The 13,177-nt window shown below is 37.2% G+C and overlaps 1 protein-coding gene across 12 annotated transcripts in view; it reads right to left on the bottom strand.

Annotated features, from left to right (window-relative positions):
• SYNE1 (spectrin repeat containing nuclear envelope protein 1) overlaps positions 1-13,177 on the bottom strand; it is a 450,176-nt gene that overhangs the window by 123,770 nt on the left and 313,229 nt on the right. For 7 of the 12 annotated variants that reach the window (XM_072767663.1, XM_072767685.1, XM_072767661.1 and 4 more), the window contains 5 exons: positions 9,801-9,935; positions 8,730-8,839; positions 4,078-4,234; positions 904-1,035; positions 546-701 (listed from right to left, as the gene is read on the bottom strand). In XM_072767663.1, coding sequence (XP_072623764.1) covers positions 546-701; positions 904-1,035; positions 4,078-4,234; positions 8,730-8,839; positions 9,801-9,935 — 690 coding nt within the window. The remainder of the gene's footprint in view (positions 1-545; positions 702-903; positions 1,036-4,077; positions 4,235-8,729; positions 8,840-9,800; positions 9,936-13,177) is intronic. The other 5 variants (XM_072767691.1, XM_072767728.1, XM_072767715.1 and 2 more) reach the window with 3 other exon arrangements.

Genomic DNA, 13,177 nt, shown 5'->3' with positions numbered 1-13,177 from the left:
AGATCCATGAGTCTATATACAAATCAACTCATTTTGTCATAGAAAGTCCACTATATCTCTCCTACTTTTCAGTGATAATTATACATCAGGCAAGTTGACCCACTTTCACTTCTATAAATATTAGGGAAGCTGATACTGGAGAGATTTTTCTCAGAAACGTTACATCATTAGCTAATATTAATAATATGTATTCAGTGAAAAATGAGACTTTGTAAAGGGCTATTTAAAACTCATACAATATTTTTTAGGCTATGTTTCATATGTAGAAAATTTACAATACACAACAAGTTTCTACTAAGAGTCCTCCACTTTTTTCTTCCTACTACATATATAAGATAGAGAACAAAATGCAAAACATTAATATCTCTGGGAGCTTTTTACATTAGGCAGTTCTCTTCTGCATTATGCTGCTTGGAAATATGCCTAATTTGTTCTTTATTAGAACTGTTTTATGTTTGACCTTCCTTATACATTAATTATCCAACACCAGAATTAAAAGTGCTTTCTAATATCACATACTCACACACAACAGCTGCCAAACTTACCTCTTGGTTGAAGAGGCAAGCTTCTGTTTCTTCTGGTAAAAGTGCTGTGGCAACAAATAAACGTTCCTCAACATCATCCAACCATGTGGAAGTAGCTGACACCCCATCATATAACTTCTGTTCCAAGTGAATGTTCTGCCTCTTTTTCCCCCCACTCTGAGAAAAAGGAGAGGAGGACACAGAATTAATTATAGTGCTTTCGAGAATCAAAGAAAAATATCAGGATGAGATACCAGGGTCCAGTGGCTCTGCCTTTCAGGGCTAATCACTTGTGCTTGATCTCAACCATTCAATGCCCTGAGGTAGAACAACTTCATGGAGACCAAGATTCATGAGCAAACCAAGAGTGCAGCCCTACCTGTGATGAAACCTCTTCGAAGACCTGGTTCAATCCATCCAGCAAAGATGTCACTGCAGATTTGTCTTGGGTCTGCCCATCCCCTTTGTATAGTGGCACAACAGACAGGAGCCGATTTGGCCTGCTGTATAGCTGTGGGCAAACAGGGGCACTTATTTAAGAGCCTATGTACTATGTTCAGGTTTCATCATTTAGAATTATACTGTGAAGTAGATGCTGGAAAAACTATCCATATATAAAAACTTCTTCTAGAGAAATATGGCCTCTTCAACATATCATGTCCACTAAACATGGTGACGAAATTCAGCAAGAGTAATATTTCTACTGATGGACTAAACAACAACAACAACAGCAAAACATGGTGGGAAAAATACCTGAAATCTATCACAGCCTTCCTCTCAACTTGTCTTCTTGGTTCTAGACTACCCATGATGAAATCATCCATCCTAGATAACAGATCTAGAGTGATCTTTATGCTTTCTTCATTCACCTAACTTCTCCTAAACTCTTGTAGGCACACACAGTGTCTTCCTGATAAGGTCCATGATATCACTTAAACTTGATTGGAAACATCATTCAAAAGTTTGAGTGCTATACTTTATAAAATGTTTGAGTCTTATATTTTATAAAATGTCTCATCCTCATCTTGCCTTTCAGGCTGATTACTCATTATTCTCTAAACAACTCCTTTCCCACTGGAGCTAGAACACCCACCATACAGCAACTCTTTAAAATCCACCACCTCAAATTCTACACCACTACAATAGCCTTCTACTTTTTTTTTTTTTTACTTCTGCTTCCTTTTTAATTCCTGCTTACAGAGCCTACCATGATTGCCTAACTTCTCAGAAATAAAGATAGAGATAATGTCAACTTCGCCACAGTGTTGTTAGAAATAACACCTAGAACACAAAATATATTCACTAAACACAAAATATATTCACTAAACAATCATCCCTTTCTTCTTGGAAACTCTCAAGGCCACACTCTTTCTTCCTCACCTTTTCTCTCACCTCTTCACACCAAAAAGAAGGAAACCACCAAGGGCACACTCTCTATAAATGACCAGTGATTATGGAAAGAAAGTACTCAAATAAAAAAAAAGCCATAAAATAAAGAACATTTAATGAATGCTTTCCATTTCCAATTCCAAAGGCAATAAAATATGGACCTGAACCTAAACTTTAACAGTCTAGGGAGTGTGGGAATGTCAGTGAAAGCAGGCAGGGCTTTTCTGGCAGGCTCACACAAGAGGATGTCAAGATGATAGCACAGCACTGACTGAAAATGTAGCTCTCTGAGACAAGACTGGGTAATAGATGAGACACGCAGGAAGTCTGGAGTCCTGGGTGAACCATGCAGATGCTTTAGGCTGGATGGACAACAGGTGGAATCCAGGACTTGGGCATTTACTGAATATAGAATAGTAAGTAAACATAAATATTACTAGGAATGCCTTGGATTTATCTGACTTAGGATAATCAGAAAAGACTGCAGTCCCTGATTTAGGACTTGAACTATCCCTTATAGTCAAAGGCATGGGGAACATTATAAAATAAAGGTGAGGTAGTGCTCAAGTCCAGGAGCTCTACAACAGAAATCAAGAATTCAGGCTATAAGTCAGAAATGCTTGATCAGGGATATGAAGAAGCATTAATTCAAACAGGTCGGAGGTCCACGTGAAAGCTCTAAGGCACCACATGCCAGGGTAGAAGAGGATTCTGGGATAACTACCTCCAAGAATGGAGTGCTTTATGATCCCCAGAGCCAGTGCTGGTGACTATTCACATGGACACCAAAAAAGAAGGCTGCTGGCCAGAGTAGAGGAGTGAGAAAGGGTGGCATGACACAAGAGTCTGTAAAATGAGATAGACATGCATGGTTCCCCACAGATAAGGAGACACACTGTGACCATCAGCCTGTCTCCTTTTCAGGTATCTGGCAAGCTGTATCTGTTTTATAGTACCTGCCTTGCCATCTCCTGCCTTCTCCCCTCAGAGGCACTCCAGTTACTAATATTGTTTCACTTCCTGTTGCAGCCTCTCCCAGCCCAGAAGCTAGTCCTAGTCAGATCAGTGGGAACAGCAGCTTCCCCAGATCTAAGGACCTAGACTTTACTCTGATTGTACAATGGTCACAGAATGGCCTAGAAAAGCACTGCTGGCCCAGGACCCAGGACTAGGGTTCTGTCTTCAAAATCCTGCCAGGAAAAAAAAAAAAATCCTGCCAGGTTACAGCTGTGATAAACATCGGAGGGCTGTCTGGGTTTCCACCTCATGCACTAACTCTCCACAGAGTCGATTCCTCTGACTCAACTGTTCTCTAGCTTCTGCTTACAGTGAACTAATAGCTATTATATACCTGGACCCTTCTGTTGCTATATTAGATTCCACTGGATTTGGCTTGCTTTGTGAAACATGTCGAACATCACACAGTATCTACCATCCTGGGAACAAGCCTACAGATGGATCAGTAACCATTCTAGCTGACAACTGGCTTCCCCTTCCTTTTAGATCCACTGAGGTCCCAACATGTTTCTCATTAAGATCTTCTGAAACTATTAAATACTGGAAATAGTAATGGAAAAAAGATAACTTAGCATTTACTTCCAGAAAGTAACCAAATTTGTTGAATTTCTCTTGTCCTAGATGTGTATATTCTTGACTTGCCACCTTAATTTTCAAGGTTGTGAAAAAAAGAAGGGTTGCTAATTAGGTTTATGCTAAAAAATCTCATCAGATATTAACTAACTCTGAGGAAAAGAGTATCTAGAGGGACACCCGGGTGGCTCAGAAGTTGAGCATCTGCCTTTGGCTCAGGACGTGATTCTGGAGCCTTAGGATTGAGTCCCACATCAGGCTCCCTGCAGAGAGCCTGCTACTCCCTCTGTCTATGTCTCTCTCTCTCTCTCTGTGTGTGTGTGTGTCTCTAATGCATAAATAAATAAAATCTTTAAAAAAAGGGTATCTAGAAATCAAATAAATTTACACACATAAATACATAATTATTAAAGGAAACATGAAATATGCTTAAGAAAAATATAAAATAAATAATTCCTTTATGTCTTATTTTAGAATTGATAATGAAGTTACAGATTACTGTAGTTACATTCCATTAGCATAACCTACACATCTTTTATATTAGTTAATATATAAAATCAAAATATTCAGATACCACTTGCTCTTGTTCCTGTTCTAGAACATTCTGTAGTAGCTTCTGCTTGGTACTAAATTCTTGATGTAGGCTTTCCCATTTCATTCTCATCTGGTCTTCAGCAGCTGATTTCTCCCCTTCCATCCCCAATTCCTGGGATAACACATCAGGTTTTTCGCTATTAGAAGAATAAATAATCTAAGTTTACAATTTGTGCAAAAAGGTGTTAAGTTCCAGGTAATTTATTGTATATACTAGATCGGGCCTCCAAAATTGGAACTAGATTATTTTAGTCATTAGTTTAAACTTTAAAACTATCAATTAAAAGAGAAAATTTGAGACTAACCATGAACAAATATATTTTTACTTGTAAGTATAAGAACTGTGAGCGCAGTAATTTAACAATTCATTGAAAATAGCTCACTAGTAAAGATAAAAAAATAGTTATAACTTTTAGAAACAGAAAGTGTACAATTAGACTAGTGTCCATCAACAAACAGCCCACAGAATAATGAAAAAAAACTAAAAATGCCACCTAGTCTGAGAGTTTTCATTCTGAGTCCAAAGAAAATGCTACAGACAATGTTTCAGGACATGGAACAGAAGCACAGAGGGTGGAAGGAAGGTACTGCAGTATCATCCTTATTAAGGCAGCAGGGTAGCATCAGAGAAAGACTATGGCTTTGGAGGTGAGATAGATCTGGGTTGGAATCTCTGTTCCAGCATATTAGATTTGTGACTTTGAGTAATTTGTTTCAATTCTCTGAGCCTCTATTATCTTATCCTCAGATAAAGATAACTAGTGTCTATCTTATAGAAGTATAAGAATTTAGAGAAGACATGCACAATGCCTAGAATCCTACCTGGAACATAATAGCCACTTGATAGGTGGGGCCTAACAAAACGAAACTGGGGGACCCAAGTTCCAATAGATCCTAGTTTGTAAGAAGTTTTAAAGACCTAACTAAAGGGGTGCCTGGGTGGGTCAGTCAGTTAAGCATCTGCCTTCAGCTTCTGTCATGATCCAAAGGTCCTGGGATCAAGCCCCAGGGCCGGGGACAGCGGGGGTGGGGGGGGGCTGCTTCTCTCGCTCCCCCTGCAACCCCACTGTTTGTGCATTCTCTCTCTCAAATAAATAAATAAATAAATAAATAAAGCCTTTTAAAAAAGACCTAATTAGAACCATGTCATCTGAAAGACATACTAGATTGTAATTAATATTTTGACAGAACTTTTGCTTAAGTGGTAAAAAAAAAAATAACAAGTTCATTGGCCAGATAAAACTATACATTACCCTAACGTCTGCTTTTCTCAGAATAAGTATTGAATACAATAGCTTTTTAGGTAAATCTGTTGAAGCAAGCCTTTAAAAATTATCTATAAGGCTATAATGTGGTGTATTCTACTTTCTGGGATACGACGTAGAGAATCTCCCCAACCTGTGCACTTAGAGACACTCAAGAAGGCTAACTTCAATGATGCTAATATTAGCGAAAAAATAAAAAATAAAAAAATTTAAAAAGTGGCAAGGTAAATGCCCATCAGCAAAAAAAAAAAGAGTGAACAAGTTATTTTCACAAGATACCATTAAGTACTTAAAATGATAGAACTAGAACTATATGTATCAACAGGGATTGTTTAAAAAGCTGATACTGAGTGAAAAGTGCTAAAATCAAGTTAGTATCTCTAATTTGGCTCATCATCTTAGTCTCTGGGGTTTTCTGTGTTTTTTTTTTTTAATATTTTTAAATAAAAAAAGTTTTAAAGTTCTTATGAAATTAAATTTCTTTATTGTGATGTCATTTGTATTGCTGGACTGTATTTTTAATTCACTTATGTTTACATAACACTTTAGTATAAAACCAAGGGATATTAAATATCTCTATTCTTACACTTAATCATTAATGCATATAAAATGCCAGCAGCAAATCAGTCTTAAATTAGAACAAAGCCTTTTATTTCCCATGGAAAAATATTCTTCCCTTTGATATTTATATCAATTAATATCCAATTGAGTTTCCTTATCTTAGAAGGATCCCTCCATCAACCTTCTATTCATCATATAGTATTTATTCTTTATATATTAAATTTCTACCCTTGAAGCAAATCATGCCCCTCCCATAGGGGTTTTCTTACATAAACCAATTCATATTTGATAGTCTTAGAAATCAGCTAATAAGGTGAAGTCTGACTACAGGGTTGTTTTTTTTTCCCTAGCAATGTTATTTTGTTCTTTTTAAAATACATGTTATTTTTTCTTTTGGATACTAGATACTGCTTACTTTATGTTTGTTTGTTTGGCTTATTTACACAGAGACTTGAAAGGCATGGTTGAACTTTAATCAATAGATTTACAGGTGAATTTTCTAAAGATTTGGACTAAAAATTTAAAAATTTATAAAATTTATAAAGTAGTATTTAAAGCGAATCTTGTGTGGAAAGGCAGTATTGCACTGTGAATTTCTCTTTAAAATATTTTTGTATTTGAAACAGCAATTTATAGTTGTTTGTCTTTCATCTGAGTTGTTTCCAAAGCTAAAGGCCAAGGAAAGAAAAATATCATGGCAAGAAAGTCACAGAAGATTCCTACTGCTGCTTTTTGTGACTATTCATATGATGAGGAGGCAATGTGTGAATGAGTTCTTTGTAAAAATAGCATTTGGCAAAAATATTCAGAAAATTGTGAAAAATGAATAAATGTTTTAGAAGAATCAGAGACAGAATAGAAAATGAAAAGCAAAGGCACGTCTTGACTCAGTCAGCATGCAAGGGATGGCGTTTCTCACGTTGGATTTACACAGACACACATATTTACAGCCTTATCTGTGCTTGTAAGCATGATGGACAATCAGGATTTTTGAAAACTCCTTCATATTTTAACATAATTTTTAGAGTTTTAAGGTTATTTTAATGGAATTCCTGACTAGTGATGTCATAACAGTTTTCATTTGTATTCTTTTTAAATTCATACTTATTAGTTTTATCAATATTTCTGCTGTCTTTTTGTTTCATTTTTCTTTTTGATGACAACCTAATTCCTATATATTTTGTCATAATATGTCTATTTCAATTGAATTGTAGTTCAATTTCTATCATCTTGCATTTTAATTCTTAAACATAGCCATATATACAAACATATAGTCAACACTGATGTTATATGTCAAGGACATTTCATAAGTATTGATTAAACTGCAAAAAAAATACAATAAAAGGCTCTGTATCTATCTTTTCCAAAGTTAGCTTTTTTTAAAAGAGATTTTATTTATTTATATGAGAGAGAGAGAGAGAGAGAGTAAGTGTGAGAGAGAGAGAGACCACAAGCAGGGGCAGAGGGAGAGGGAGAAGCAGACTCCCCTGCTAAACAGGTGGCCTGACATGGGGCTTGATCCCAGGACCCTGGATCATGACCTGAGCCAAGGGCAGACACTTAACCTACTGATCCACCCAGGTGCCCCAAAAGTTAGTTTTGATCATCTATATTGTATAGTCCGGTTCTTACTCACGCATATACTAAAACTACAATTTTATATTACACCTTTACTTAGTATCACATATATATTTTCTGGTATCATTACATAGTTTTTTGTTAATATAATATATGCAAACACTTTTCTTAGGCTTTTTTTTTTAATACTAGCAGGCATTTCCCCCTTTTCTATTATTTGGTATTCTAAATGATATTTCAAAAGTCACTTCCATAACATATATCTCCTCCTTTGGCTATTACCTCCAATAAATGCTCAGAATTGACAATGTTGGAGTCAGTGGAGTTAAAACTATTTGCTGTTTTTTGGTTGCCGAAGGATACTACTAAATCACAATCTTTACAATGCATGAGCACACAGGTTTCACTGAAACTTTTTTTTTTTTTTAAATGTTTTGGATTTTAAAGTTTTCCTGCATATCCTTTCAGTTGTGCCCACCACTTTCATAACCCCTCTGAGATGGAGGGGGTCAATTATTGCTGTAATCCTAAAGATGAGCAGACTGAGGCTTAGAGTTGAGTTCCTCTTCCATAGTGACAGCTGGAGAAACAGAGTTAAAACCCAGATCTGACTTAAAATGCAGGGATACTTCAACTCATCCTGCCTTTGAAATCAAAATCTCCAACTTGAAAATTCTCCAACTTCCTTCACTTTTATTTGAACACTTTGCTCTGCTGTGTACAAGGCTTTCAGTCTCCATTCCAAACCAGGCCTCGAAACTCAATGAGAAACTACAGACAGATATGATCAAGAAAAATCAAGATATTTAGTGGGCACATACATTTATTTTATTTTTCAGAGTGATGTTAGGGGAAGATAAGCTCTTCCAGGGAAAATGCTTTGCAGTTAGATATAATCACTCAGCTAGAAACACAATGGATCTAATTTTAGAATGCATTTCTTTTTTATTTTTAGAATGCATTTCTTATTTGATTCTAAAAAATGAACTCATAAGCATCTTCTTTGGATAGATATGCTCAGCATACTGGAAAGAGGGCAAACAAGTTAGCTATCAGCCATGAGCCATCATAATTACTAGCTATACTCATGCTGTACAACAAATGTTCAAAATGCAAATAATTTTAATATCTTAAAGTGAAAACATTTTGCAGATGTTTAAAATTTTGAGTGAGATGTTTACATTTCTTCAAATCAGGGCAAGTTGGGAGAAAGTGTTTTGAAACATACCCAGCACCACCAGAGGTCTCTGCAGCTGAGTGCTGGGTGAGAATTTCCTCTCCACGACTGGCCACTGACCGCAGGAGGCTCTTCTGTTCTGCTAATTCCTGTTCCAACTCCTGCTCAAGGAAAAGGAGAAATGAAAACATGTGTTACTTTATGATTATTGCCTACAATCATGGTTTTAGGTCTAGAAAATTCTCAGAGAACTCCTGTAATAAGTTTCTAAGTTCAGATGTTGCATAAAAGGTGTGGTTTAGGTAAATGCACAAACATGTCTCCAAAGTACTCTATACCTTTCTTTAATTTTTATAAAAGTTATCTCTGAAATCTCTTGGAAAAAAATTAATGGGGGGAAAAATTCTGCTGGGCAATGGTGCCCTCAAGTGGTACACAACGCACTTTCACTCTTCAAAATCAATACAGCCAGAGCTGAGAGAAATCCTTGAGTTCAGCAGCTCTCTTGAATTCGCAACTTACTTGATAAACTGGACAAGATTTGGGTTTACTTTTTCATTATTTATGAAAAATTTCTTTTCTGTTTGAGAAAATAAAATATTTTAATATGCCCTATATATAGTTAAAGTATCAATGAGAAATCATTCTTATTTATCAGCTCATTTATTTCACTAGGCAATTAATTTTTAATCCTATTTTGTGATGGTATCTACTTAAAAGTGAAAAATAAATTTAATTTTTAATAAGTTTTTTAAAAACACATAACTCAGGCTTTTACCAATTCTCAAAGGCCTTCCTGAGGTTATTATATAAAATAGGCTCGAATTGGGGCAAATCTGAAAATAGAGTAGGTAACCTTCATAAGGCAGATTATAATTGAGTCATGCTATTTGTAAACCTGAGCACAAGCTTTTCTTAAAGAACAGGCTTTAAAATGACTAATCATTCCAGTGGTCATCAGAAAGTACACTGAAACAGTTAGCCAGGTCTTGTTTCTGTCCAAAGAGAAAATAAAGGGGCACTTTGTATTTAGTACAGAAGTCACTTGTCCATCTAAAACATTTCTCTCAAGGTGTTTGCTTGGCAGGTCTACAGGCTACAGAGGGGTCAGAAATGCTTTACTTTTTGTTGCTGGAGACTGCTCTGTCTCTGGTGGGTCCACGTGGTCCGTGCTTGGGCCAGCCATTCCTGGACACCAGGGCTCTGGCTGGCAGTCAGGTCCACATGGCTCTCCTCCTTCTCTTGTGCTGTTCCCTGCTTTTAATGAGGCAGAAATCAAGAGTCATACTATCCACAGAAAAACCTTAACCAAATGGAGTAAAGGCAACTTTGGTGTGGTCTGTATAATGATACCAAAGTAGATCCATTTGGATGTGAAACCAGACTTTAAAAAAAAAAAAAAAATGGTAAGACAAAACCCATCGAATTTATGGTATTTGCAGAAAAGAGAATAATAAATAGATGATTATACTCAAATATTTGAGGGGGAAACTGTCTACTTAGAAACTAGGCTTTTTTAGCTCACTGATGTGGTCAACAGATATTCCAGAAATTTTTCCATGAGAATATAACTCTAGATCTCACTTCCTCTACTATCACCACCCAGACCAGACCCCACTGTCATCTGTTGCCACTGCTGGCGTGGATAATGTTTGGTTAAGGGAGAAAGACAAGAGTAATTATTAAATACTGAGGCAGGAATTTATCCATCATGCTTGATGATTCTGATGGAATTTGAAAGGCCCTCTAATACTGCATATCAGAATGGAATTAGTTCAAATGAGAATCCTTCAACCCATACGTATATATACGTCAAAAAGATAAAGTACACAATCTTAATATAACTCATTCACTAAATGTTTATTAAATAACCATGCATTGTGTGTCTGCCACTATTCTAGGCATCTTCTGCCAAGAAGCCAGGCCAGGGTCCTTCTGGGGAGACAGATAATAAACAAGATGAGTTGAGATAAGAGCCATAAAGAACTTAAAACTAGATAATGGCATAGAGAGTGAAGGGGAAGGTTTCTTAGGCTGGTCAGGGAGAGAGCATCTTGAGAAGAGACAACTGCATTGAGCACTGAACGATGAGAAACCACCTGCCTGGCAAAGACCTAGGTAGAGGGCTTTCCAAGTTGAGGAACAGTTGGAGCAGAGACCATGAGAGAGAGGAATCTGGCATCTCAGAGAGAGCAACCACAAGTGAAGGGGCCAGTGTGGCTGTACCATGGGGGCAGGGAAGGGGGACAGTTTACAAGTAGCTTCCGCAAAGGAGTGGTCCTGCTCCCTTAAGCTCCAGGGCTCCTATATCTAAGTCCTTTGGTTCTTCATTGCTATATCTGACCATGGACTGGGATCCAGCTGCTCTAGGTCATCCAGCTTGATCACCCACAAAGACCCTTCTCTTCCTCTTATTTTCAGAATTTTACCCTAACTGTTAAGGAAAATAAATGGGGTCAATTTACTCTTCTGTTTTATTCATTAGTCTCATGATTAAATTGCAAAATGTTTGAGATAATGTGGAGATAATGAACTTGTAATGTTGGTATCAGTGCCTGAAGAACAGTGAACGGAAGGAAACCATGAAACTCACAGGTAATATGATACATAATCCTCTCCCAGATTCTGAGCCACCTTAGCTCACAAGTAACTTCCTTTCCTTTAAGATGATCCAGCTTCCCAGAAAGAAACTATGGCTCATATAGAACAATGGGGATGCCAGGGCCTAAAGTATTCCATTTGCATTTCACAGGACCTTCAAAATGGGTGACTGGAAACACCCCATTCAGTATATTCCCCACTCCTCCAGTAATGCTTCTTACAGATGAGCAGTGATTCTCCTGAAGGTAGGAGGTCTGAGGTGAATGGGCACTCTTCAGCACTGAAGCCAGTAATTTTCTGCCTGAAACAGATTCTCTCCCATCTGAGAATGCACTATCTACCCAACATAAACTCTGAAAGACTGTGGCTCTTCTGGTAAGGATGAAACAGCAGGTCAAAGGGGACCTGTGGAGAATGACCCCAAGGAAGTCAGTGTACAAGGCTGAATGCTATCTCTAGGGAAAGCTGCCCCAGCTGATGAAATGGTGGCCCTGGCCATGACCTGATGCCTCTTGTGGGATCCGATCACTTTCCCTCGCTTTGCTCTTCAGTAAAGGTTTGTTTTCAGAGCCCAGCCTAGAGACTCATATGGTAACCTCTCAAGGGCATCACCTCACCCTTCTGCACAGGTTACTACTGTCTGATTAAGAGGTTTTTTGTTTTGTGGGTTTTTTTTTTTTCCAAATTCCTCACAGCAAATTTGTGCTTGGAAAAATAACAATTGCAATGTTAGATCTTAAGAATAGCTTAACTAGTTTTACATGCACAGACACATATTCAGAATCTAAGACTTAAAATCTAAGGGGAGTCATATTTCACTAATTGAATCCACAGCTTTAGAGAAACAAAAATTAAGAAGCATCAAAAGCAGATGTTTAGTATATATTTTCTAATGTGGTTAAGTTCCATTTTTCAGCTAGTAAATTTTTCTTTGACTGATTTAGCCATTTTGAAACATAAGACTTGGACCACAGGAAACAAAAAATGATTAAGGATCCAGTTCAAATTTCATTCCTTTTCCCATGGGGATGAGAAGGCACTGACAGAAGGAATAGAATAATGGTAATTACATTCTAATATGTCTGATAACCATTTTCTCTCCTACCTAAGGAAAGAGGAAGTAAGGCAGCTTTAGTCCCTAGAGTCCCCCAGGGGTGGAGCTACATAAGCTGTTTATTTTGGAAATACAAGAACAGTAACCACGGTTGCCAGGAACATTCTTTGGAAGATTAGTGAGGATTGGAAATGCTAAACATTAAGTAAAACATTTCTTTACAAAGCGTTTCACTATTTATATAGGGCAAACTCTGCTCCTTCAAAGGATTATAATGTGTGAAAATGATTAACCTTTTATGAGGAAAGATTCAAGAGAGTATTACATGCCCATATGTCTCTGTCCCTTCATAAAGAGAAGGAATCTATTAGTGGGTGGAGGACTCAAGGGATTGGTTATTTTTTGATATATACAGAAGTCCAACTAGTTAAAAAGATGACTGTGATAGATCTGACCATTTTGTAGGCAAGCAGCACTGAGAAATGGTGTGCTTATGGCCATACAAGACAAGACAAGAGGTGGTACACCAGGATGGGGAGACTTTAGGATAGCAGTTGCAAAGTGCTAGTCAAAGAATCTAGTTTGCCCTCTGTTTGGCACACAAATTATTTTAACTTAGAATTTTTAGAATTAAATGACAGGGTTTTAAAATTGGGAGATTTAAAAAATAATCCAAATGTCCCTTCTCTGAAAGATCTAGCAATGCAGCCTATAAAATCTTCTGTAATAGATGGAGCTGAAGATAACTGCTTGACGTGAGACCAGCTTGCCAAGATTCTGACTAGGCCTGCTTCACTCATTTATATGCCTTTACCAGGCCCTGAGGCCTTGGAAAGTGTATCCT

This window comes from Vulpes vulpes, chromosome 1 (genome assembly GCF_048418805.1).
Source record: "Vulpes vulpes isolate BD-2025 chromosome 1, VulVul3, whole genome shotgun sequence".
Classification (NCBI taxonomy): domain Eukaryota; kingdom Metazoa; phylum Chordata; class Mammalia; order Carnivora; family Canidae; genus Vulpes; species Vulpes vulpes.
Note: the sequence above shows the minus strand (reverse complement) of the source record. Positions and strands in the feature narration are given on the sequence as shown.